This window comes from Rhinopithecus roxellana, chromosome 19 (genome assembly GCF_007565055.1).
Source record: "Rhinopithecus roxellana isolate Shanxi Qingling chromosome 19, ASM756505v1, whole genome shotgun sequence".
Lineage (NCBI taxonomy): Eukaryota > Metazoa > Chordata > Mammalia > Primates > Cercopithecidae > Rhinopithecus > Rhinopithecus roxellana.
In genome coordinates this window covers 53238360-53262318 of record NC_044567.1, presented here as the reverse complement: position 1 = coordinate 53262318, position 23959 = coordinate 53238360, and the positions used below count along the sequence as shown (strand labels likewise).

Genomic DNA, 23959 nt, shown 5'->3' with positions numbered 1-23959 from the left:
AGTGAGCTATGAATGCACCACTGCACTCCAGCCTGGGTAACAAAAAAGATCCTGTCTAAATATATATATATATCATATATATGATATATATAAATATATGATATATATATATAAATATATGATATATAAATATATATTTTTTAATGAAAAAAATGGTTTCACTGTTCTTATATATTTATTTCTCTTTTTTTGTTTGAGATGGAGTTTTGTTCTGTCATCCAGGCTGGTGTGCAGTGGCGTAATCCCCGCTCACTGCAGCCGTAGCCTCCTGGGTTCAAGCGATTCTTCTGTGTCAGTCCCCCAAGTGGCTGGGATTACAGGTGTGCAGAACCATGCCTGGATAATTTTTGTATTTTTAGTACAGACGGGGTTTCAACATGTTGGCCAGGCTGGTTTCAAACTCCTGATCTCAAGTGATCCATCTGCCTTGGCCTCCCAAAGTGCTGAGATTAGAGGCGTGAGTCAGCATGCCCCAAGGCTTTTCTATAATTTCTACAACACTTAATGAATGAAATAATGACCACTTTTGTGTACGTCCTAAGAAGCAAACCAAATCTCAAAAACTAACAGCCTCTCCACTTCAAAGGGCCTTCTGCTAAAAAATAGTACTTCCTTGCCTCTCCCTATCCCGAGTTCTGTTGGACTTACAGAGCTGACTGACGTTGGCATTTTCCAGCAGCGTCACATAACCAGTGACATTGCTGGGGATGTGCACGTCTCGGACTTCCTGAAGATCGCTGGCATTCCTCCCCACAGCTACTGTCACCTGCTGTGGCATGTAGCTCTGGTCAGTGGCAGCCACTGCAATGGACAAGTGCCTAAGCACAACATCTGGCTTCATTTTTAAACTGGAAAACACAAAAAGCAGAAACTACAAATGTTTATAGGAGTCAAGAACTGACAGGATCCAGAAGTCCCATCTCAAACAGCTTACATTTGATATACCCAAAGACTGGTTTTCCTAACAGCCACCAACTTGAAATGCTGGCTATGAGTTTCAAAGTCCTTCTGACCTTGACCTTCCCACATCTCTAAAAGATCTTTCAGTTCAAGATTAATCTTACGATTCCTTTTAAGCCATCTGTACAGGAAGAAAGAACAATATGAACATTCTAACAAAATCCCTTTACCTGGCAAAAAAGCAAATTGTAAACTGCATACAAAAAATTGAGTATACTCTCTCATCTATAAATTAGATGTCTAAAGGTCAAAAGTGCCCTCTAAGAGAAAACAATACAATTATTTCTGGCACTTAGTTCTACCAATTGGAATTAGCCTGTTTTCTGAGGGGACAGGTGAAAATTTCAATAGCAGCTTCAGAGCTTCCAGAAATACCACTGTTTATTATCATCAGCTCCACTCCAGGATTCCCGACCATACCATTTCTTCTTCTAAAGTGACCAACTCAGTTACATACAGTGAATTTCAAAAATGTATAGAAAGAGGCCAGGCATGCTGGGTCACGCCTATAATCCCAGCACTTTGGGAAGTCTGGAGTTCGAGACCAGCCTGGCCAACATGGTGAAACCCTGTCTCTACTAAAAATACAAAAATTAGCTGGGTGTGGTGGCAGGCACCTGTAATCCCAGCTACTCGGGAGGCTGAGGCAGGAGAACTGCTTGAGCCTGGGAGCTGGAGGCTGCAGTGAGCAGAGATCATGCCACTGCACTCCAGCCTGTGTGTCAGAGCAAGGCTCCGTCTCAAAAAAAAAAAAAAGAAATAAAAAAAGTATAGAAAGGGACCGGGTGCAGTGGCTCATGCCTATAATCTCAACACTTTGGGAGGCCAAGGTAGGAGGATTAAGGCCAGGAGTTTGAGACAAGCCTGGGCAACGTAGTGAGGTCCCGTTTCTACAAAAAAGTGTAAAGAAATTAGCCAGGCATGGTGGTGCATGCCTAAATCCCAGCTACTGAGACTGAGGCAGGAAGACTGCTTGAACCCCCAGGAGTCTGAGCTATGACTACACCACTGCACTCTAGCCTGGGTGACAAAAAAAGATCCTGTTCAAAACAAAAAAAAAAAGAGTAGAGAAAGGATATTTCAAAATACAATCACATGTAAGTTCTTGCTCTTTGTGGTATTAATTTTCCTGAGAAACTAGTGAAAACAGATATGAAATCAGTACTAATCTAAAATTAATCAAATGTTATTTCCTCCTTTAAAATATCAGGGAAATTATCTGTTTATGAATATACAAGCCAGGTTACATGATTTTACATGAGTCATTTTACTTGATTCTTAAAGTACCTTCATAGACAGCCACTTAAAATACAAAGAGTAGACAGTTAAGAAGAAAACATTATATCCCACCCACCGAATCCAGTGTGAACAGGCACTGCCATCCGACTGCCAGTAGGATGAGGTTTCTCCATTTGTCATCTTGTCAATGTCTGCAGAGTTGGAGGATGTTTCTATATAAGCATAGCACTTTGCTACTGACTTGAGTTTATCCATCTCTGGGCTTCTAGTTAGATCTGCAGGGCTTTCTGTAGGGGAAACCAGAGTTGATTACATGACATCTCTTTCACAAAGGGGAAAAAAAGAGTCATTTAAAATACCTAAGAGAAATACACTTGGTACTTTGGCCCTAGAAACACAAACCTTCCTTAAAATCTCCTTCCAGATCCTTCTGTAGTTCATCAGTGTCATGAGTGGATTTTCATGCACATGTGTCAAATGTGCCTCCCTCAAACTGTTACATCATTGGCATATTACCTGACGTGAAAATCATGTGTCACCTTCGAAAGAATCCACTGACCAAGGATTACCCCATCGTCTCCCATTAGTGCAATTCTTTAATCACTGATAGATTTGCAAAACCATGCTGAGAAGAAAATGGTAAATTACGGTTTGAATTTACACTTTTTAAATGATGAGTGACACTTTTTAAGCTGCTTGTTTCTGAGTACAGTCTGGTCCTGCCCTCTTCCATGTTCTTCTGGGTTAATTCATATATTTTCTATATGTGATCAAATGTATATACAAACATATGTATAATAGCTAACATTTACGTGAGTGTTTACTATAACCCATGCACTTTTTTTGTTGAGATTTTTTTGAGAGGGTCTCATTCTGTTGCTCAGGCTGGAGTGCAGTGGTGTGATCACAGCTCACTGCAGCCTGGATCTCCTAGGTTCAAGTGATCCTCCTGCCTTACCCCAAGTAGCTGGGACTACAGGCATGCACCACCATGCCTGGCTAATTTCTAAAAATTTTTGGAGAGATGGGGTCATCCCTGTGTTGACCAGGCTGGTGTCAAAACTCCTGGCCTCAAGTGATCTTCCCGCTTCAGCCTCCCAAAGTACCGGGATTATAAGCATCAGCCACTGTGCCTGGCCATGTGCTTTTTATACATTCTTTTTTTTTTTTTTTTTTTTTTGAGGTGGAGTCTCGCTCTGTCGCCCGGGCTGGAGTGCAGTGGCCGGATCTAGCTCACTGCAAGCTCCGCCTACCGGGTTTACGCCATTCTCCTGCCTCAGCCTCCCGAGTAGCTGGGACTACAGGCGCCCGCCACCTCGCCCGGCTAGTTTTTGTATTTTTTAGTAGAGACGAGGTTTCACCGTGTTAGCCAGGATGGTCTCGATCTCCTGACCTCATGATCCGCCCGTCTCGGCCTCCCAAAGTGCTGGGATTACAGGCTTGAGCCACCGTGCCCGGCCTATACATTCTTTATGTATTAAGTCATTTTAAAAATAAAGAAACTGGCCGGCCTCAGTGGCTTACGCCTGTAATCCCAGCACTTTAGGAGGTCAAGGCAGGCAGATCACTTGAGGTAAGGAGTTCGAGACTAGCCCGGCCAACATAGTGAAACCCGATCTCTACTAAAAATACAAAAATTAGCCAGGCCTGGTGGCACGTGCCTGTCATCCCAGTTACTCAGGAGGCTGAAGCATGAGAATTGCTTAAACCTGGGAGGCAAAGGTTGTGGTGAGCCGAGATCACACCACTGCACATCAGCCTGGGAGACAGAGTGAGACTGTCGCAAAAAAGTAAATAAAGAAACACAGAGTTAAATAATTGACCGAGGGTAGAGTTACTAAAAAATTTAGTCAGTCAACTGTGTCTTTAATATGCTACAAAATGTATTTTTGTTACCTAGAATGTCATTGGTTTTTGACTCTGCTTATGATATTTTTTTTTGCTGTGAGGAAGGTTAAATTTTCATATAGACCAATTTATTAATATTTTCTTTCACAGATTCTGGATTTCATGCCTTGCTTAGAAAGGCTGTTCCGTACTTTACAAAGTGGAACTATTTTCTTCCAATATTTTTAGCATTTTATTTTTAGTTGAACTTTTTGATCATCTGAAATTTATTTTAGTGAATGGAATGTATTAAGAATCTAGTTTCAGCCAGGTGGTGGCTCACACCTGTAATCCCAGCACTTTGGGAAGCCGAGGTGGGTGGATCATCTGAGGTCAGGAGTTTGAGACCAGTCTGACCAACACGGTGAAACCCTGTTTCTACTAAAAATATAGAAATTAGCTGGGCGTGGTGGCACATGCCTGTAATCCCAGCTACTCAGGAGGCTGAGGTAGGTGAATTGCTCGAACCCAGGAGGCAGAAGCTGCAGAGATCATGCCACTGCACTTCAGCCTGGGCAACAAGAGTGAAACTCAAGTCTCCAAAAAAAAAAAAAAAAAATCTAGTTTTATTTATTCTTCAAATGGCTAACTAGGTGCCCTAACTCCATCTGCTGGCAGTTCACCTTTCCATCCTGATGTATAACACTGACTTTATCTGGTACTCTATTCTCACATGTATATCGCGTCTACGTCTGGGCTCTGTTATGTTCCACAGACCTATCTATACACATCATGAACTTCTGTTGCTATCTCCAAGTGAGTGTGCGGTGGCTTCCCTCATTTATCCAGTAAATCCTCACTGAATACCTACCATGCAACAGGCACACAGCAGGAATGAGGAAGCAGACAAGACAGACAACACACAAGTGAATCAATAATGCTACAACTTCAGATAACAATAAGCACGTTTTCGACCATTAAACCTGCCAAGGTGATCCTGACCAGAAGGTGGGGGGTGGGGGAGGTGTTAATTAGATAAAGAGGAAAGGCATCCCTGAAGTCACATCTGAGCAGAGAATTGAATATGAGAAACCAGCTGTGTTAGGAAGGAAGAAAGGGAATGAGGAGAAAGATCACATTCTTATGTTACAAACTCAGGACTTTACATTTTCAGAAATACAGGCAGGGAAAAGATTTGGCTCATTTTACCAATATGACAGAAGAAATGGTAAGAGTATTTTCAGGAGAAACCCCCACACACATACCCTTCTCCTTTTGTACCAGTTGATCCAGAGACTCCTTCAGCACGGAAGACCGCATGGTGCACATGTTCTTGCAGTGCTCCAGCATCGGGTAGGGCATCACCGCGCTGGAGAGCCGGTTGCGGTGCAGGAACCGCAGTATCATTGACGAGTGAGCATCAAGGCCTTCCTTCGACTCTGAAAATATGTCTATGAAACCTAAACAGACAACATCCACTTTTGGTGTTTTGGGGAAGCCACAGTAGTTTCCACATCCCCTGCCTGATGGCCTATCTGAACTGGCTAAATTAAAAGCAGTCATTAACAATCTTCACTGATATTTTCATTTTAATTGTTTAAAAATCTAAGTTTTTTTTTTTTTTTTTTTGAGGCGGAGTCTCGCTCTGTCGCCCGGACTGGAGTGCAGTGGCCAGATCTCAGCTCACTGCAAGCTCCGCCTCCCGGGTTTACGCCATTCTCCTGCCTCAGCCTCCCGAGTAGCTGGGACTACAGGCGCCCACCACCTCGCCCGGCTAGTTTTTGTATTTTTAGTAGAGACGGGGTTTCACCGTGTTAGCCAGGATGGTCTCGATCACCTGACCTCGTAATCCGCCCGTCTCGGCCTCCCAAAGTGCTGGGATTACAGGCTTGAGCCACTGCGCCCGGCCTAAAAATCTAAGTTTTAAAGAAATGAACCAGTAGCATTCTGAACTTAAGAATTAATTCGGCCGGGCGCGGTGGCTCAAGCCTGTAATGCCAGCACTTTGGGAGGCCGAGACGGGCGGATCACGAGGTCAGGAGATCGAGACCATCCTGGCTAATACGGTGAAACCCTGTCTCTACTTAAAAATACAAAAAACTAGCCAGGCGACGAGGCAGGCGCCTGTAGTCCCAGCTACTCGGGAGGCTGAGGCAGGAGAATGGTGTAAACTCGGGAGGCGGAGCTTGCAGTGAGCTGAGATCCGGCCACTGCACTCCAGCCTGGGTGGCAGAGCAAGACTCCGTCTCAAAAAAAAAAAAAAAAAAAAAAAAAAAAAAAAAAAAAAAAAAAAAAATTAATTCAGCCGGGTGCAGGGACTCACGCTTGCGATCCCAGCACTTTGGGAGGCCAAGGCGGGCAGATTACTGAGGTCAAGAGTTCGATACCAGCCTGGCCAACATGGTGAAACCCCATCTCTACTAAAAATACAAAAAAATTAGCCAGGCATGGTGGTGGGCGCCTGTAATCCCAGCTACTTGGGAGGCTGAGACAGGAGAATCACTTGAACTCAGGAGGCAGAGGTTGCAGTGAGCCCAGATCACGCCATTGCACTCCAGCCTGGGCAACAAGAGAGAAACTCCGTCTCAAAAAAAAAAAAAAGAATGAATTTTAGTTGAAAATAATTTTAGAAGACTTAGAATAATGATTATTTGTTTCAATCCAAACTTCAAAAACATATAAGCACTTAAACACTAATAGACGTTTTTAAGGAAGTCTTGCATATAGAATATAGAGTAGAAGTAAAGTTCAGTGCATTAAGAGTAAAAGCGTAACTGCTTTTATACTAAGACGCTAAGACAATGATTATGACAATACAACCACTACCATTACCACAGTTTCCAACGGTATTTTACAACCAATAAGGTGCTTCCACATACATATCATTCCGTCCTCACAATAAGGTGAGGTGGAGGCACAGACGGTACAGGTATCCTTTTTAACAACTGAGGAAAATGAGGCTCAGGTGACACACCAAGATGTCAACTGATAATAGGGACCCCCCATGAGGCCATCAGTACAGGCTGGGAGAGAGAAAGCAGGGTGACAGCAGTGGGAATCATGGACATTTGAGTCACTTCCTCATGTAATTTACCTGTGCCTTCAGGACCTGCTCAAGCCCAATCACATATATACCACTTCCATCTGATGATGGAATGCTGCTGTGCACACCCAACTTTAGGCTGGATGGGTCAGAAAACACCCAGTTCATGATAGGCAATTCAGGTCACATGGTAAATTGCTGACCCATAGTCAAATGTTCAGTTTCTACCAAGGCCCAGAGCTGTCTCTCAAAAGAAGAGTAGTTATCTGCAGAAGATGGTAGGGACTTGCTCCAAAATCCTAAAGGCCTCTGCTGTGATTCACCTATGGGGGTCTGCCAGAGGCTCCAAACAGCGTCTCTGTCTGCCACTGACACCTCAAGCACCATTGGATCTGCTGAGTCATATGACGCAAGTGGCAGAACAGCTTGCACTGCAGCCTGGACCTGTTGCAGAGCGTTCTCCTGTCCTGGACCCCTCTCAAAACTGACAGCCTTTCAGATCACAGGATAAATGGGCCAGAGTCACACACCCAAATGAGGAATGCATTGCCTCCAAATCCCAGGTGATCCACTAGGTGTTGTGCCTCTCTCTTGGCTGTAGGAGGGGCCAAACACAGCAACTTATCCTTCATCTTAGAAAGAGTATCCTGACAGCCCCACACCACTGGACCCCTAAACATTTCACTGACGTAGAAGGTCCCTGAATATATTTCAGATTTATTTCCCACCCCCTGGCACACAAATGTCTCACCAATAAGTCCAGTGTGTTTGCTACTTCTCACTCACTGAGTCCAATCTGCATAATGGCATCAATGTAATGTACCAGCGTGATATCTTGTGGAAGGGAAAGTGATCAAGATCTCCGCAAACAATATTATGACACAAAGCTGGAGAGCTGATGATATACCCGAAGTAGGACAGTGAGGGTATATTGCTGGCCTTGCCAGCTGAAGGCACATGGCTTCTGGTGGGCCTTATGGACAGGAATGGAGAAAAGGGCATTTGCCAAGTCAATGGCTGCACAACAGGTCCCAGGAGATGTGTCAATTTGCTCAAGCAATGAAACCACATCTGGTACAGCAGCTACAATCGCAGTCACCACTTGGGTAAGCTTACGATAATCCACTGATATCCTCCAATATTCATCCGTCTTCTGCACAGGCCAAATAGGACAGTTCAATGGGAACATGGTGGGAATCACCACCCTTGCATCTTTCAAGGTCTTGATGGTGGCACCAATCTCTGCAATCCCTCCAGGAGTGCGATATTGTTTCTATTTACTATTTTTCTAGGTAAAGCCAGCTCTGATGGCTTTCATTTGGCCTTTCCCACTGTAACAGCTCTCAGCCTACTGGTCAGGGAGCCAACGTGGGGACTCTGCCAGATGCTAATTATGCCTATTCCAATTATGCATTGGGTCCCATTCTTTCCCAATCAACGCTCTCATTTTAACAGTGACACCGCTGAGGCTGAGTGTGCACCTTTCATTGGAGGTCAGCCACTCACATGATAGGAGCTTGTGTCTGATTTTCCACAACTTCAGCCCTTTATCTAAAGGAGATAAGACTCTCACCCAGAGCAATCTTGGAAGATGTGAGGCTATGTATGCATTTCTGGAGACAGAATCCCCGAGCTCTTCCTCTTCTTTCATCACTCTGTCCAGCAAACTTAGGAGCACCAACCAACTTCATTACACTCCTTGGTTCTTCACATATGGCCAAAGGTATCATGTATGGAGTCACTGAACTCCTCGATTCTCAAGAGAGGTGAATCGGGAATATCAAGCGCATTTACTTTGCACAACTCTCTTAAGGACTATCAGTGTTCTCCATACTATTAGAAGTAGACTCCTTAGCATTTTTGGGTCTAATAAGATTAAACAGTCAACTCCCAAAACTAGAAAACCAACTAAAGGAATCCATCTTTAAAATTCTGTTCCTCAAATGCCAGGCGCGGTAGCTCATGCCTGTAACCCCAGCACTTTGGGAGGCCAAGGAGGGCAGATCACGAGGTCAGGAGCTCCAAGGGCAGCCTGGTTAACATGGTGAAACCCCGTCTCCACTCAAAATATAAAAATTATCTGGGTGTGGTGGCAGGTGCCTATAATCCCAGCTACTCGGGAGGCTGAGGTAGAATTGCTTGAACCCGGGAGGCAGAGGTTGCAGTGAGCCAAGATTGCGCCATTGCACCCCAGCATGGGTGACAGAGCAAGACTCTGTCTCAGAAAAACAAAAACAAAACAAAACAAAAAATATATATATATAATGTTCCTCTAGAACCCCTTCTGGTATCAAAATCTGTATGAGTCAGGGTTCTCCAGAGGGACAGAAATAATAGGATATACGTATATATAAAAGGGAGTTTACTAAGGAGAATTCGCTCACACAATCACAAGGCAAAGTTCCATGACAGGCCGTCTGCAAGCTGAGGAAGAAAGAAGCCAGGAGTGGCTCAGTCTTTTTCTTAGCTGACTCCACAGTAATACCTGTGCTTCATATTTAGGACACTGCTGATGCTGCACTGATCTGCTATGTGAAAAAACAGATTTGATGCAGTGGCTCACACCTGTAATCCCAACATTTCAGGAGGCCAAGGCAGGTGGATTGCCTGAGCTCAGGGGTTCAAGACCAGACCGGGCAACATGGCAAAACGCTGTGTCTATATTAAAAACAAAACAAAAACTTGTTCACATAATGGAAAAAGTATTTTCATATGCTGAAACATTTGGCAAATTAATTTAGTCTTCAGTAAATGAATTCCAAGCCTAATGAATTTGGAAAAGGTACTATTCTCTGTTTTTAAACGCTTAAGCACCAACACCATGAGATACAAAAGGAATTAGTTTTAGTGTAGATGAAGGTTAGAAACTAAAAAATCCGACCACCAAAGCAACTTCAGCTTACAAAGGTTCATTCCAAGACTGATGAATTGGGTGCCGATGAAAAGTTTTCAGTAGGAAAGGCTAAGTCATGAGCCTGTTATGTAAGCGCCTTGAGATTTGGACCCTGACGTTTTCTCCGTCTCATCCCCCAGTTCAGCCGTCGCCCAGCACAGCAGTGCACTATGAATTATCTGTTGGTGGATTCCCTGGTCTCAATCCCTTTGCTTTCCTCCCCACAACTGTCTGAGGTGTCCAAATAAAGCTCCTGATGCTATCCACATGCTGGTAATTCAAAAGTGGAGTAATATGTAAACACTAAGATAAAAGCTAGCTAAAGATAATTCAGGCCGGGTGCAGTGGCTCATGCCTGTAATCCTAACACTTTGGGAGGCCAAGACGGGTGGATCACTTGAGGTCAGGAGTTCAAGACCAGCCTCTGGCCAGTATGGTAAAACCCCATCTCTACTAAAAACATAAAAATTAGCTTGGCCGGGCGCGGTGGCTCAAGCCTGTAATCCCAGCACTTTGGGAGGCCGGGACGGGCGGATCACGAGGTCAGGAGATCGAGACCATCCTGGCTAACACGGTGAAACCCCGTCTCTACTAAAAAATACAAAAAACTAGCCGGGCGAGGTGGCGGGCGCCTGTAGTCCCAGCTAATGTAGTCCCAGCTACTCGGGAGGCTGAGGCAGGAGAATGGCGTAAACCCGGGAGGTGGAGCTTGCAGTGAGCTGAGAACCGGCCACTGCACTCCAGCCTGGGCGACAGAGCCAGACTCCGTCTCACAAAAAAAAAAAAAAAAAAAAAAAAAAAAATTAGCTGGACATGGTGGCAGGTGCCTGTGCTCCCAGCTACTTGGGAGGCTGAAGCACAAGAATCACTTGAACCCAGGAGGTAGAGGCTGCAGTGAATGGAGATCCCGCTGCACTCCAGCCTGGGTAACAGAGCAAGACTCTGTCTCAAAAGAAAAATAATAACAATAATTTTAATTGCCATAAGACTAGGGAAATAGTTAAATAATTATTGTATTTAATTTTTATAAAAATTAAATAATTAAAGACAACCTGAAGGAGAATGGAAATACATGTTTTTTGTTTTTTTTTTTTTGAGACAGGGTCTCACTCTATCACCAGGGTTGGAGTACATCAGTGTGATCACGGCTCACTGCTGCCTCAACCTCCTGGTCTCAAGCAATCCTCCTGCCTCAGCATCCCGAGTAGCTGGGACCAATGTTGCACGCCACCATGACCTGCTAATTTTTTTCTTAAGAGACGGGGTCTCACTATGTTGCCCTGGCTGGTCTCAACTCCTGGCCTCAAGCAATCCTTACACTTCGGCTTCCCAAAGTGCTGAGATTACAGGCATGAGCCACCGTGTCTGGCTGGAAATATACGTTCTTCATTAACATATGGAAACTATCCTTCCCTAGCTCAATACATCTCTCAGCAGTAAGTAAGCCAGAGGGGCCAAGAGCAATCAGATTTACATTTATGTGTCTATCAAATCTATTTTGCCTCCATTGCTGCCCTAGTGACCCTAAGTACTATGACACCAACTGCACAGAGTAGGAAAAGTGCTAAGGTAAAGTAAACCAAGACTAAAAGGAAAACGTACAAAGTTTCTTTCTCTTTCAAACACAATTGTCTTCTCACTGGAAAAAACAAATACTAATTTTATTATGATTCTGTCTTTATGTAAGTCTGAGCTCCCCCCCAAAAAAACATACAAAAACACAGGCCATGTCTTTTCTTTTTTTTTTTTTTTCCCCAGACGGAGTTTCGCTCTTGTTGCCCAGGCTGGAATGCAATGGTGCGATCTCAGCTCACTGCAATCGCCACCTCCCAGGGTTCAGGTGATTCTCTTGCCTCAGCCTCCCGAAGAGCTGGGATTACAGGGATGTGCCAACACACCCGGCTGATTTTTGTATTTTTAGTAGAGAAGGAGTTTCTCCATGTTGGTCAGGCTGGTTTTGAACTCCCAACTTCAGGTTGGGAACTCCGCCCACCTCGGCCTCCCAAAGTGCTGGGATTACAGGCGTGAGCCACTGTGCCCCGCCGGCATTGTTTAATTTTAAGCTATTTTTATTCTTACTTAAATTTCTGTATATAGTAGTCCTCCCTTATCCACAATTTCAGTTACCTGTGGTCAATAAAGACCCCAAAATAGGTAAGTATGGTACAGATACTGTGAGACAGAGAGAGAGGGGCCATATTCACATAATTTTTATTTGAGTATATTGTTATAATCATTCTATTTTATTGTCAGCTATTGTTATTGACAGTTTTTTTTTTTTTTTTTTTTTTGTCGCCCAGGCTGGAGTGCAGTGGTGCGATCTCGGCTCACTGCAAGCTCCGCCTCCCGGGTTCCCGCCATTCTCCTGCCTCAGCCTCCTGAGTAGCTGGGACTACAGGCACCTGCACTATGCACAGCTAATTTTTTTGTATTTTCAGTAGAGACAGGGTTTCATTGTGTTAGCCAAGCTGGTCTCAATCTGACCTTGTGATCCACCCGCCTCGGCCTCCCGAAGGGCTGGGATTACAGGTGTGAGTCACTGCACCCGGCCTGACCTCTTCTTATCATGCCTAATTTATACATTAGAATGTACCATAAGTATATATGTATCAGAAAAATACATAGTATATATAAGGTTGGTTACTATCCTTGGTTTCAGGCACCCAGTGGGGGTGCTGGAACATCTTCCGCATGGGTAAGGAGGGACTACTGTAATAGCTTTCTAAAAAAAAAAACCACTAAGCGCTTACCACATGCCAAAAAAGAAATGCCCCAAATGTGAGGGCAGAGCAGAAATAATACAGAAGGTCCCTGCCCTCATGGAACTACAGTATAGGAGTGAAGACAAACACTTTACTAATAACTGAATAAGGAATTGATCAATTACAATGGTAATATGTTGCAAAAAAGAAAGCAGGATGCTCAGAGAACGAACAGCAAAGGCCAAGGAGGGCTTCTGTAGCGAAATACAGAGAACCAATAAGGAAGGCGGCCACGTGACAAGGGTTCCTGTCATAAAGCGGTAGAACTGCTTAGCCACCACTGTAGCGTAGCGGGGGATGAAGGAGATGACTATAGGAAACGCCAATTCAGATCACGTGCCTACTGAACACTGCTGGGGGAGTTTATTGCATGTGGCCACAGCTTTGCCTAATTTCTTTCAATCAGTAGGAGGGCAAAGTTCACTTTGGTTCTGAGACAGCACCGCGATGAAAGCCTCACCTGGAACCAGAGAGCAGGCCTGTAGCTGTCTGATGATGTGGCTCAGCTCCCCCTGCAGATTAGCGCCACTGGAATTCTTGAGGGCCTCCAGCATGTTCTCCGCATCAACTGTCCCATCACCCTCAGCATCAAACTGGGCAAAGGCCTAAAGATAAGAGATGCAAGAAAATCAGAGCTGTTTCAAGTAACTCTTTCTTTTATTTAAAATTCTCAAGACCAGTGTTTATTTATTTTTGGTTTCGGGGAGAAGAGTCCATACATATCAATCAAAGATAAACTTAGAACAGGAACTCACTGTGCTTTGTAGGATGTATGTATGCAAGTACACACGTATACGCAATTTTATCATCTTATTTGTATTCCAACCTATATTTCAAGAGAGTAACCATTTAGTAATCCAAGAGAGTAATGATACAGTAAGTCTCCTTCCCATTAAATAATTTCAGAAGGAAGCAGCCACCGTCAAGTTTTTCAACTGGTTGCGAAGAGCCAGAATACAAAGAATTGGCTTGGAACAGAGGCTCGAGTTTAGCTGGGCTTTTTCTTTTCCTTGTTTGAGACAGAGTTTCACTCTTGTCGCCCAGGCCAGAGTGCAGTGGCACGACCTCGGTTCACTGCAACCTCTGCCTCCCAGGTTCAAGGGATTCTCCTGCCTCAGCCTCCCAAGTAGCTGGGATTACAGGCACCTACCACAACACTCAGCTAATTTTATCTTTTTATTTATTTTTTATTTTTTGTATTTTCAGTAGAGATGGGGGTGTCACCATGTTGGCCAGGCTGGTCTCGAACTCCTGACCTCAGGTGATCCGCCCGCCTCAGCCTCCCAAAGTGCTGGGATTACAGACGTGAGCCACTGCATCCGCCTGGGCTTTTTCTTTTAAATACTCTGTGGACACAAGAGCTAATTTGGTTTATCTGTTTCACATACCTATTGTCGCTAACTTTTAATCGTAATCTAACTTGCCTCTTGCCCATGTTTGGCCATTTGGGGAACCTGGTACAGTAGAGATTTGGTTTAAATCTGCTCTATCACTAGTCTGCTATGTGACCTTACCTGAAGTTTCTTTACCTCCATAAGCCACAGCTTCTTGATCTGAAAGATGGAGCAAATATTGTCAAACTCACAGGCTGCTGCCTGGATTAAGTAACATTTGAACAGAGCCCAGTACAGTGAAAGCACATCGGCCCTGTAGCATTCCCCTTCTCCTTTCTACCCTCACCCTCTGGTGTCCCTGACCCCCTTCCTTTACATCCTACAAGACTTACCTCACTTAGTAACTGCTCTCTCTCCCCAGATTTCAATCCCTTCCTCAACAATGCCTTCTGTCCTCCTGCTGATACACTCACTCACACATTGCTCTCACCATGCAATAATTCAGGAGTCTTCAAGCCTCCTTCCCAAGTAACCCTCTCTCTTTCTTACAACTCCTGCCCCTTTTTCTTATTTCTCTCCTCCATGAAATAGGAAAACATCCCACTGAGGTTTCATGACTAACATAAATACCCCTATCTCCATCATAGACCTCTGAACAATGCAAATTCCTGTATTTGAATCCAAAAACCATGGGCATAAATGCAGTATGGGGGACAGTGAGCTTAGAAGCAGCATGGAAAAGATCACAGCATTATTTTCGCCTCTGTTCCACCTGGCAAGATTATCCAAAAAGTCAACAGGACCAAAGACTACACTAATCACGGTGTACATAAACACTGTGTAACATTCAAAAGGAGAGGAGGTATTATCTTTTTCTACACTGACTAGACCCAATCAAGAAAGGTGAGTTTGGTTTTGAAGACACACACCAGAAAGAAATGAATGGAAGAGATCAGAGGACAGAACCCATGACAGACCAGAAACTGTGCACTGTTGGGGGAATCTTAAGTGCGGGGAAAAGAGGCCTGGGAGTCACACAGTCCTGATACGCTGTAATGGGGAGGAGGGAAGCAGCAGTTAAAATTAATGTCATAGGCCGGGCGCGGTGGGTCAAGCCTGTAATCCCAGCACTTTGGGAGGCCGAGACGGGCGGACCACGAGTTCAGGAGATCGAGACCATCCTGGCTAACACGGTGAAACCCCGTCTCTACTAAAAAATATAAAAATCTAGCCGGGCGAGGTGGCGGGCACCTGTAGTCCCAGCTACTCGGGAGGCTGAGGCAGGAGAATGGCGTAAACCTGGGAGGCGGAGCTTGCAGTGAGCTGAGATCCGGCCACTGCACTCCAGCCTGGGCGACAGAGCGAGACTCCATCTCAAAAAAAAAAAAAAAAAAAAAAATTAATGTCATTGGAAGCAGCAGTTAAAATTAACGTCATTAATGTCATGAACACAAAGGGAACAACAGACCCTGGGGCCTACCTAAGCGGGGAGAGTGAGAGGAGGGAGAGGAGCAGAAAAAATAACTACTGGGTACTGGGCTTAGTTGCAATGTGTACAAGAAACCCCCGTGACATGAGTTTATGTCTATAACAAAACTGCACATGTATCCCCAAACCTAAAAAGTTAAAAAATAAAAATATGAGGTCGGGCACGGTGGCTCATGCCTGTAATCCCAGCACCTTGGGAGGCTGAGGCGGGCGGATCACCTGAAGTCAGGAGTTTGAAACTAGCCGGGCCAACATGGCAAAACCCCATCTCTACTAAAAATACAAAAATTAGCCAGGCGCGCTGGTAGGTGCCTGTAATCCCAGCTACTAGGGAGGCTGAGGCCGGAGAATCACGTGAACCCGGGAGGTGGAGCTTGCAGTGAGCCAAGCTCTTGCCCTTGTGCTCCAGCCTGAGCGACAGAGTGAGACTCCGTCTCAAAAGCAAAAATAAATAAATAAAAATAAAAAGCTGTTGAAAATTAAAATATCACAACAAAACAAAAATCTCAAAGCAAAGGTTGGAAGGTGAAGTTGACCAAAGTGCCCACAAAGTAGAGCCAAGCCGGGCGCGGTGGCTCAAGCCTGTAATCCCAGCACTTTGGGAGGCCGAGATGGGCGGATCACGAGGTCAGGAGATTGAGACCATCCTGGCTAACACGGTGAAACCCCGTCTCTACTAAAAAAAAACTACAAAACACTAGCCGGGCGACGTGGCGGCGCCTGTAGTCCCAGCTACCCGGGAGGCTGAGACAGGAGAATGGCGTGAACCTGGGAGGCAGGGCTTGCAGTGAGCTGAGATCCGGCCACAGCACTCCAGCCTGGGTGACAGAGCGAGACTCCGTCTCAAAAAAAAAAAAAAAAAAAAAAAAAGAAAGAAAGATGGAACACAGAAAATGCAGGGGAGGAAATCACTATCATTATGATTCAAGATAATTTCCCCAAACTGAAGGACATGAGTTCTGTGACTACAGGGGCTGATCACCCTACACACAGAATAAAAGTGCATCACAGTGAAATGTGTAAGACTGAGGAAAAAGAGAAGTCCTACTTAGAGGAAGAAGAAACAGTTTCTATGTCAAAAGTCAAGAATCCGAGTGGGACTCAATCAGCAGTCACACGGAAGCCAGAAGGCAATGACAGCAGTGACTGCAGCATTCTGGGGAGTGCTCTTTCTAACCCAGAAGTCAACACTCAGCCAAAATCCCATCAGCTGTGAGAGAGCAGAATAAAATCATTCTTACAAGTACAAGGTTCTCGAAAGATGAACTACTTAATCCTCTTTCCAGAAAGCTACCAGAGGATGCAGCCACCAGGATAAAGAAATATGCCAAGATAGGAGAAAAAGGGGATCCCAACAAGAGAAAATGAATCCCTGGGATGATGGAGCTTCTCAGATACATCCGCACAGCAGACCGAGAGAGTAACAAATCTAGATTAAAGCAGATCAGAAGGATTCAGGAAATACTTCCTTGAGAAGACGAAGTTGATAGAATGCCCATGTGTTTCAACATATGGAACGTTTCTGTTAGAGGAGATTTAGACAACTGGCAGAGAATCTGGGACTAAATTAACGATAAAAGACCAAAAATTAGGAAAATGAAAGTACCTATTCAATTGTTAACTCCAAAGAAAATAAAAAGATGTATAAGAAAAAAAAAAAAAAAAAAAGGCCAGATGCAGTGGCTCATGCCTGTAATCCCAGCACTTTGGGAGGCTAAGGTGGGTGGATTGCTTGAGTCCAGGAGTTCAAGACCAGTGTGGGCGATGTGGCAAAACCTCCTCTCTACAAAAATATACAAAAATTAGCCAGGCGTGGTGGCACGCACCTGTAATCCCAGCCAGTCGAGAGGCTGAGGTGGGAGGATCACTTGAGCCTAGGAGGTCGAGGCTGCAGTGAGCCAAGATTGCACCACTGTACTCAAGCCTGGGTGACAGAGCAAGACCCTGTCTCAAAAAAAAGAAAAAAAAAAAAAACATGGTATTGCATGGCACAGCAATGTAAAGAACTTACGTAATCATAGTAAGGTAAAGGTCAAAGGGAGATTTAAACAAAACGGACAGAATTGTAGCGGGAGGACAGGGGACGTGCATGCACAGGCAAGGATGAGAAGGTGAAAGACAACTCAAGTCTCATCACTGACGGTGAAAATAAAATAGATAAAGCCCAAAACTGAGAATAATCACAAAGAACATAAACATATTACTTGGTAATACAGAGTTAAACACTCAAGAACCAGCTAGGGTTGAAAAGTAATTGCTCTTGGGGAATAAGACATTGGGGCAGGACAGCAGGAAACCATTGTTTCTTGTTCAAGTTTTGTCGGCTATATACTGTGCACATGTACAACTGACAAAAATAAAAGCCTACATTTTCTCCTTTTTTTTTTTTTGAGCCACCAGGCTAGAGTACAGTGGTGCGATCCTGGCTCACTTCAACCTCTGCCTCCAGAGTTCAAGTGATTCTCATGCCTCAGCCTCTCGAAGTAGCTGAGATTAAAGGCATGCACCACTATACGTGGCTAATTTTTATATTTTTCATAGAGCTGGGGCCAGGCTGGTCTCAAACTCCCGGCCTCAAGTGATCCACCTGCCTTGGCCTCCCAAAATGCTGGGATTACAGGTGTAAGCCACCTCGCCTGGCCAAAACTAAAATTTTCAGTGTCCAAACATGGGGATAGACTGAATGAGATTTAAAACTTTTTTTCTGGCCGGGCGCGGTGGCTCAAGCCTGTAATCCCAGCACTTTGGGAGGCCGAGGCGGGCGGATCACGAGGTCAGGAGATCGAGACCCTCCTGGCTAACACGGTGAAACCCCGTCTCTACTAAAAATACAAAAAACTGGACCGGCAATGGCGGCGCTGACGAGAGGGGCTGCTGCCACTTTGTTCACATCCTTAACAGACTTCAGCAGAAGGGACTGAGTTAGCTCTCAAGGAAGGCTCCCTGGCAATGGGGGCTGAATTATTTGGGAATGTGGAGCAGGGCGAGGAGTTGGAGAACATAGGAAATATTCCGGTCCATGTGATCTGAGGGAGGTGGCAAGAAGACCTCCACCTGTGTGGGCGTTTTCTTTCCTGACATCTTTTATGTGTGCCCTAGGCTTTCTTGGGGGCCTCAGAGCTGGGGAAGAAAGGAGGAAGTCCTGGTCAGCTGAGTGGAAATAGAAGGATTTCTGCTGCCATCATCTTCCATGGGCTTCCCAGCTCACACGACTTACAAGTAGGGAGCAGGGAAAAAAGAGTGAGCCTGCATGCCAATTCTAAGCTCTTCAGGATCAAATGTCGTTCGTCCTGTCCAGAATGGCAGCCTGTGGAGGCACCTGCAAGAACAAAGTGACTGTCTCCAAGCCTGTGTGGGACTTCCTGAGCAAAGAGACCCCAGCCCGGCTGGCCCGGCTTCGGGAGGAGCATCGTGTGTCCATCCTCATAGATGGCGAGACTTCTGACATCTATGTTCTCCAGCTTTCCCCACAGGGCCCTCCCCCGGCCCCTCCCAATGGGCTCTACCTAGCCCGGAAGGCTCTTAAGGGGCTGCTAAAAGAGGCAGAGAAAGAGCTGAAAAAAGCTCAGAGGCAGGGGGAGCTGATGGGCTGCTTGGCTCTGGGGGGTGGAGGGGAGCACCCTGAGATGCACCGCGCAGGTCCACCCCCTCTCCGAGCAGCCCCACTTCTGCCCCCAGGGGCGCGGGGGCTCCCCCCTCCTCCTCCCCCCCTGCCCCCACCTCTTCCTCCTCGCCTTCGGGAGGAGGCAGAAGAGCAGGAGAGCACCTGCCCCATCTGTCTGGGGGAGATCCAGAATGCCAAGACATTGGAGAAGTGCCGGCATTCATTCTGCGAGGGCTGCATCACCCGGGCTCTGCAGGTGAAAAAGGCTTGCCCCATGTGCGGCCGCTTCTATGGGCAGCTGGTGGGCAACCAGCCCCAGAATGGGCGGATGCTGGTCTCTAAGGACGCCACCCTCCTACTACCCAGCTATGAGAAGTATGGCACCATTGTCATCCAGTACGTCTTCCCGCCCGGTGTCCAGGGGGCTGAACACCCAAACCCAGGAGTTCGGTATCCTGGCACCACACGGGTGGCCTACCTCCCGGACTGCCCCGAGGGCAACAAGGTGCTGACCCTGTTCCGCAAGGCGTTTGACCAGCGTCTCACCTTCACTATCGGCACGTCCATGACCACAGGGAGACCGAATGTCATCACCTGGAATGACATCCACCACAAGACCAGCTGCACAGGGGGACCCCAGCTGTTTGGGTACCCAGACCCCACCTACCTGACCCGGGTGCAAGAGGAGCTGAGAGCGAAGGGTATCACAGATGACTGAAGGACATCGCCTTTGCCAAGGCCCCTGCTGTCCACCTCTACTAGGACCCAGCAGAAGCCTCTTTCTCCTCTCTGCCCCCTGCCCCCCACAACACACCTGTAGGGGACCTGTCTGACTGGGAAGGGCGTTCTGAGAGGGAGGGGGCAATCCCTTCCCCCATCCCCCACCGGCCAAGTGTTTCAATGCAGTGTGAGCCACTCCCTTCTGGCAGAGGCCAACCTCCAAAGGCTCTGTTCTCCGCTCCCGGTGTATATATACTCCCGGTTTCCCTGTCCCTCCAATGCCCTTGGCTTTTTCTGGTATGTGCTGTGCTCCATGACCAAGCCGAGAAAGGACCTAGGGTGGGGAAGAGAGGGTCTCTTGATTCCCAACTGCCCCCACATACTGCTTCACCGCTGAACTTCGGGTGCCGGAGAGGAGGAATTGGGCTGATGTGAGCTCCCCACCCGCCCCCATGGAGCTGGCTGTGTGTGTTCATCAGATACAGTTCTTCCTTAACCTTGTCCTTTCTTTCCTGTGTCCAAAATACAAAAAACTAGCCGGGCGCGGTGGCGGGCGCCTGTAGTCCCAGCTACTCGGAGGCTGAGGCGGGAGAATGGCGGGAACCCGGGAGGCGGAGCTTGCAGTGAGCCGAGATCGTGCCACTGCACTCCAGCCTGGGCGACACAGCGAGACTCCGTCTCAAAAAACAAACAAACAAACAAACAAACAAAAAAAACTTTTTTTCTGAAGTAGTGTGATACTTCCTCTCCTCTAAATAAATTTAAGCAAAAATGTACCAACACAAAAAGGTGAAGATCATTAACTGAAAAAAGGAGATTACAAAAGAATAGTAGAGAATGATCTTACGTTAGTTTGAAGAAAACTAACTTCCAGATCGGCATAACACTGTGTGTGTGTGTGTGTGTGTGTGTGTGTGTGTGTGTGTGTGTGTGTGTGTGTGTGTGTGTATGCATAAAAAAGACCTGAAAGAATAAATATTAAAATGTTAATAGTGGACCAGACGAGGTGCCTCACGCCTGTAATCCTAGCACTTTGGGAGCCTGAGGTGGGTGGAACTCACTTACTTGAGGTCAGGAGTTCGAGACCAGCCTGGCCAACACAGTAAAACCCCATTTCTACTAAAAATACAAAAATTAGTCAGGCCTGGTGGCACACACCTGTAGTCCCAGCTACTCGGGAGGCTGAGGCACGAGAATCACTGGAACCCGGGAGCTGGAGGTTGCAGTGAGCCGAGATCATACCACTGCACTCCAGCCTGGGTGACAGAGACTCCATCTCCAAAAAAATAAGATGTTAATAGTGGTAATATGGCCGGGCGCGGTGGCTCACGCCTGTAATCCCAGCTCTCAGGGAGGCAGAGGCGGGAGGATAGCTTGAGCCCAGGAGTTCGAGACCTGCCTGGGTAATACAGCGAGACCCCGTTCTCCACAAAAAGGAAAAAAAAAAAAAAAAAGACAAAAAAAAAAAAAAATAGTGGTAATATAATGTTTTGTATTTTCTTATTCTTTTTTTTTCTTTTTGAGACGGAGTCTCGCTCTGTCGCCCAGGCTGGAATGCAGTGACCGGATCTCAGCTCACTCCAAGCTCCGCCTCATGGGTTTACGCCATTCTCCTGCCTCAGCCTCCCGAGTAGCTGGGACTACAGGCGCCCGCCACCTCGCCCGGCTAGTTTTTTTTTTTTTTTGTATTTTTTAGTAGAGGCGGGGTTTCACCGTGTAGGCCAGGATGGTCTCACTCTCCTGACCTCATGATCCGCCCGTCTCGGCCTCCCAAAGTGCTGGGATTACAGGCTTGAGCCACGGCGCCCGGCCGTATTTTCTTATTCTTGCTTATCTGTATTTTTAATTTTCTGAAATCTACATATATTGCTTTGATAATAATAAAAAAGAATTTTTAAACATTAAGAAATTTTAAGCACAACCCAAATACAAAAAGTGGAGCAGGACTGGTGCAGTGGCTCATGCCTGTAATCCCAGCACTTTGGGAGGCCAAGGTGGGCGGATCATGAAGTCAGGAGATCGAGACCATCCTGGCTAACATGGTGAAACCCCGTCCCTACTAAAAATACAAAAAATTAGCCGGGCGTGGTGGCAGGCACCTGTAATCCCAGCTACTCAGGAGGCTGAGGCAGGAGAATGGCAGGAACCCGGGAGGTGGAGCTTGCAAAGAGCCGAGAGCACACCACTGCACTCCAGCCTGGACGACAGAGCCAGACTCTGTCTTGGAAAAAAAAAAAAAAAAAAAAAGTGGAGCAGGTGGGGGAAGGAGGAGGTGGCACAGAACACAGCCTCGTATTCCCTGAGGCCTTGTGGCATGACCACTACACTACCAGATACTAGCTTGTTACCAACTTGTTCATATTATAGCATACTGAGAAAATAATGATATTCGTAAGACTCAAGGTCTGAGGAGATGAGCACAGCTATCATTCATTCGGTTGGGAATGACACACAGACTGGGAAACTCTGCATCAATATTTGGGCACTCGTTAAACGCCAGGCACTGAGGAGAGCATTTTAGATGCTACGATGTCAATTATTCCTCATAACAGTAACAGTACTATTAACCTCCCCATCTTATAGTTGTACAGAGAGGTCCGGTAACTTGCCTGAGGTCATGCAGCTAGTGTTTGCATCTAAGGCTCCAGGGCTCATGGTCTTCACCACAACTCCCATCTCCTTCCTTTGACCAGATAACCCCTGGAGTTCCTTACCGTCTGGAGACCAAACGCTTAAAACCTCTTAGCGCCGTTACTTTCCTCCATCTGTAAAACTTGCTCTCAGCACCTTCTGTCCAGGTGAACTCCTATCAACTGTAGAAGTGAGACTCACCCCCTCTAAATCTCAAGGTAGTGCTCAAGTCCTCCTTCCACCAAAACTTCCACAAATCAAGCACTCCCTGCACCTCCAACTTCCTACACAATTCCTGCTGTGTATCGCTAATAAAAATTCTATACAACCAAGGCTATAAAAATAGTGACATTTTTGCTATCTTTTTTTTTTTTTTTCTTTTTGAGACAGGGTCTCCATGTACCACCCAGGCTAGAGTGCAGGAGCGTGATCACAGTTCACTGCAGACTTCATCTCCCAGGTTCAAGGGGTTCTCCCACCTCAGCCTCCTGAGTGCCTGGGACATGCTCAGCTAGTTTTTTATTTCTTTTGTAGAAACAAAGTCTCACTTTGTTTACCCAAACTGGTCTCGAACTCCTGTGGTCAAGCAATCCTCCTTCTCTGGCCTGGCAGACTGCTGAGTTTATATGCATGAGCCACTGTGCCAGGCCATTTTTGTTATTTTTAATAGATTCTATTGATTCGTCAATAGTTAATGAATATGATAAAAGTGATTTTCGAACAAAACAAAAACAAATAATTTCAGCTACGAAAAAAATTACCACAGCTTTGTGAACAGCTTCACCAAATAATTATATAATTTCCTAACACTCAGAAACTGACTGTCTTAAGAAAAGAAATGTTCAGGTTCGCTACCCAGGAGTCTGAGGTGGGAAGATGACTTGAGCCTGCGAGTTCAAGGCTGCAGTGAGCTGTGGTCATACCGCTGCACTCCAGCCTGGGTGACAGAGAGAGAAACTGGTTTTTGTTTTTTTAAGTATGTTTACATACTCTCCCTAAACCTCAGCTTCCTCATTAAGCTTGGGTTTTCTTGACTGTAAAATGGACTTAGATGTGAAACAGGGTTTAGTGAGTATTAACCAGGATAATAACGTAAACAAATTCTATAAACTAAGGAGTACCCTATGTTACCTATTGCCATCAGTTTTGAACTTTAAATGTAGTTTCAAAATCCTGGCCAAAAGACTTTACAGAAGCCCATTTACTCACACATTCATTCAGCACTGTCTGGTAAGTTGCCATTATATATACGCACACACACACACACAGTATTAATATTACATTATATAAATATTATATTATATATAATACATACGTGTGCGTATATATAATGGCAACTTATCAGATATGTTATATTAATATACCATATAATATGTATTATATATTATATATATTTTAATATATATATACCTGATCCTGTGCTTGGTTCTGTGGATACAAAGATGAATAGGGCACACA

General features: G+C 45.7%; 2 protein-coding genes and 1 non-coding gene across 4 annotated transcripts in view; 2 read left to right on the top strand and 1 right to left on the bottom strand.

Moving 5' to 3' along the window:
* Positions 1 to 23959, bottom strand: part of ZZEF1 (zinc finger ZZ-type and EF-hand domain containing 1) — a 146469-nt gene that overhangs the window by 111612 nt on the left and 10898 nt on the right. For both annotated transcript variants that reach the window (XM_010382190.2, XM_030922817.1), the window contains exons 2-5: positions 13185 to 13329; positions 5292 to 5486; positions 2315 to 2486; positions 649 to 848 (exon numbers count right to left, since the gene is read on the bottom strand). In XM_010382190.2, coding sequence (XP_010380492.2) covers positions 649 to 848; positions 2315 to 2486; positions 5292 to 5486; positions 13185 to 13329 — 712 coding nt within the window. The remainder of the gene's footprint in view (positions 1 to 648; positions 849 to 2314; positions 2487 to 5291; positions 5487 to 13184; positions 13330 to 23959) is intronic.
* On the top strand, positions 2624 to 2726 carry LOC115895066. Its single transcript, XR_004055269.1, has one exon. It is a non-coding gene; the product is annotated as a small nucleolar RNA U13 (small nucleolar RNA).
* Positions 18390 to 20384, top strand: LOC115894757 (probable E3 ubiquitin-protein ligase DTX3). Its single transcript, XM_030922819.1, has 2 exons — positions 18390 to 18414; positions 18687 to 20384. Exon 2 carries the CDS (start codon positions 18825 to 18827, stop codon positions 19866 to 19868), a length of 1044 nt encoding a protein of 347 aa, XP_030778679.1. The 5' UTR covers positions 18390 to 18414; positions 18687 to 18824; the 3' UTR covers positions 19869 to 20384.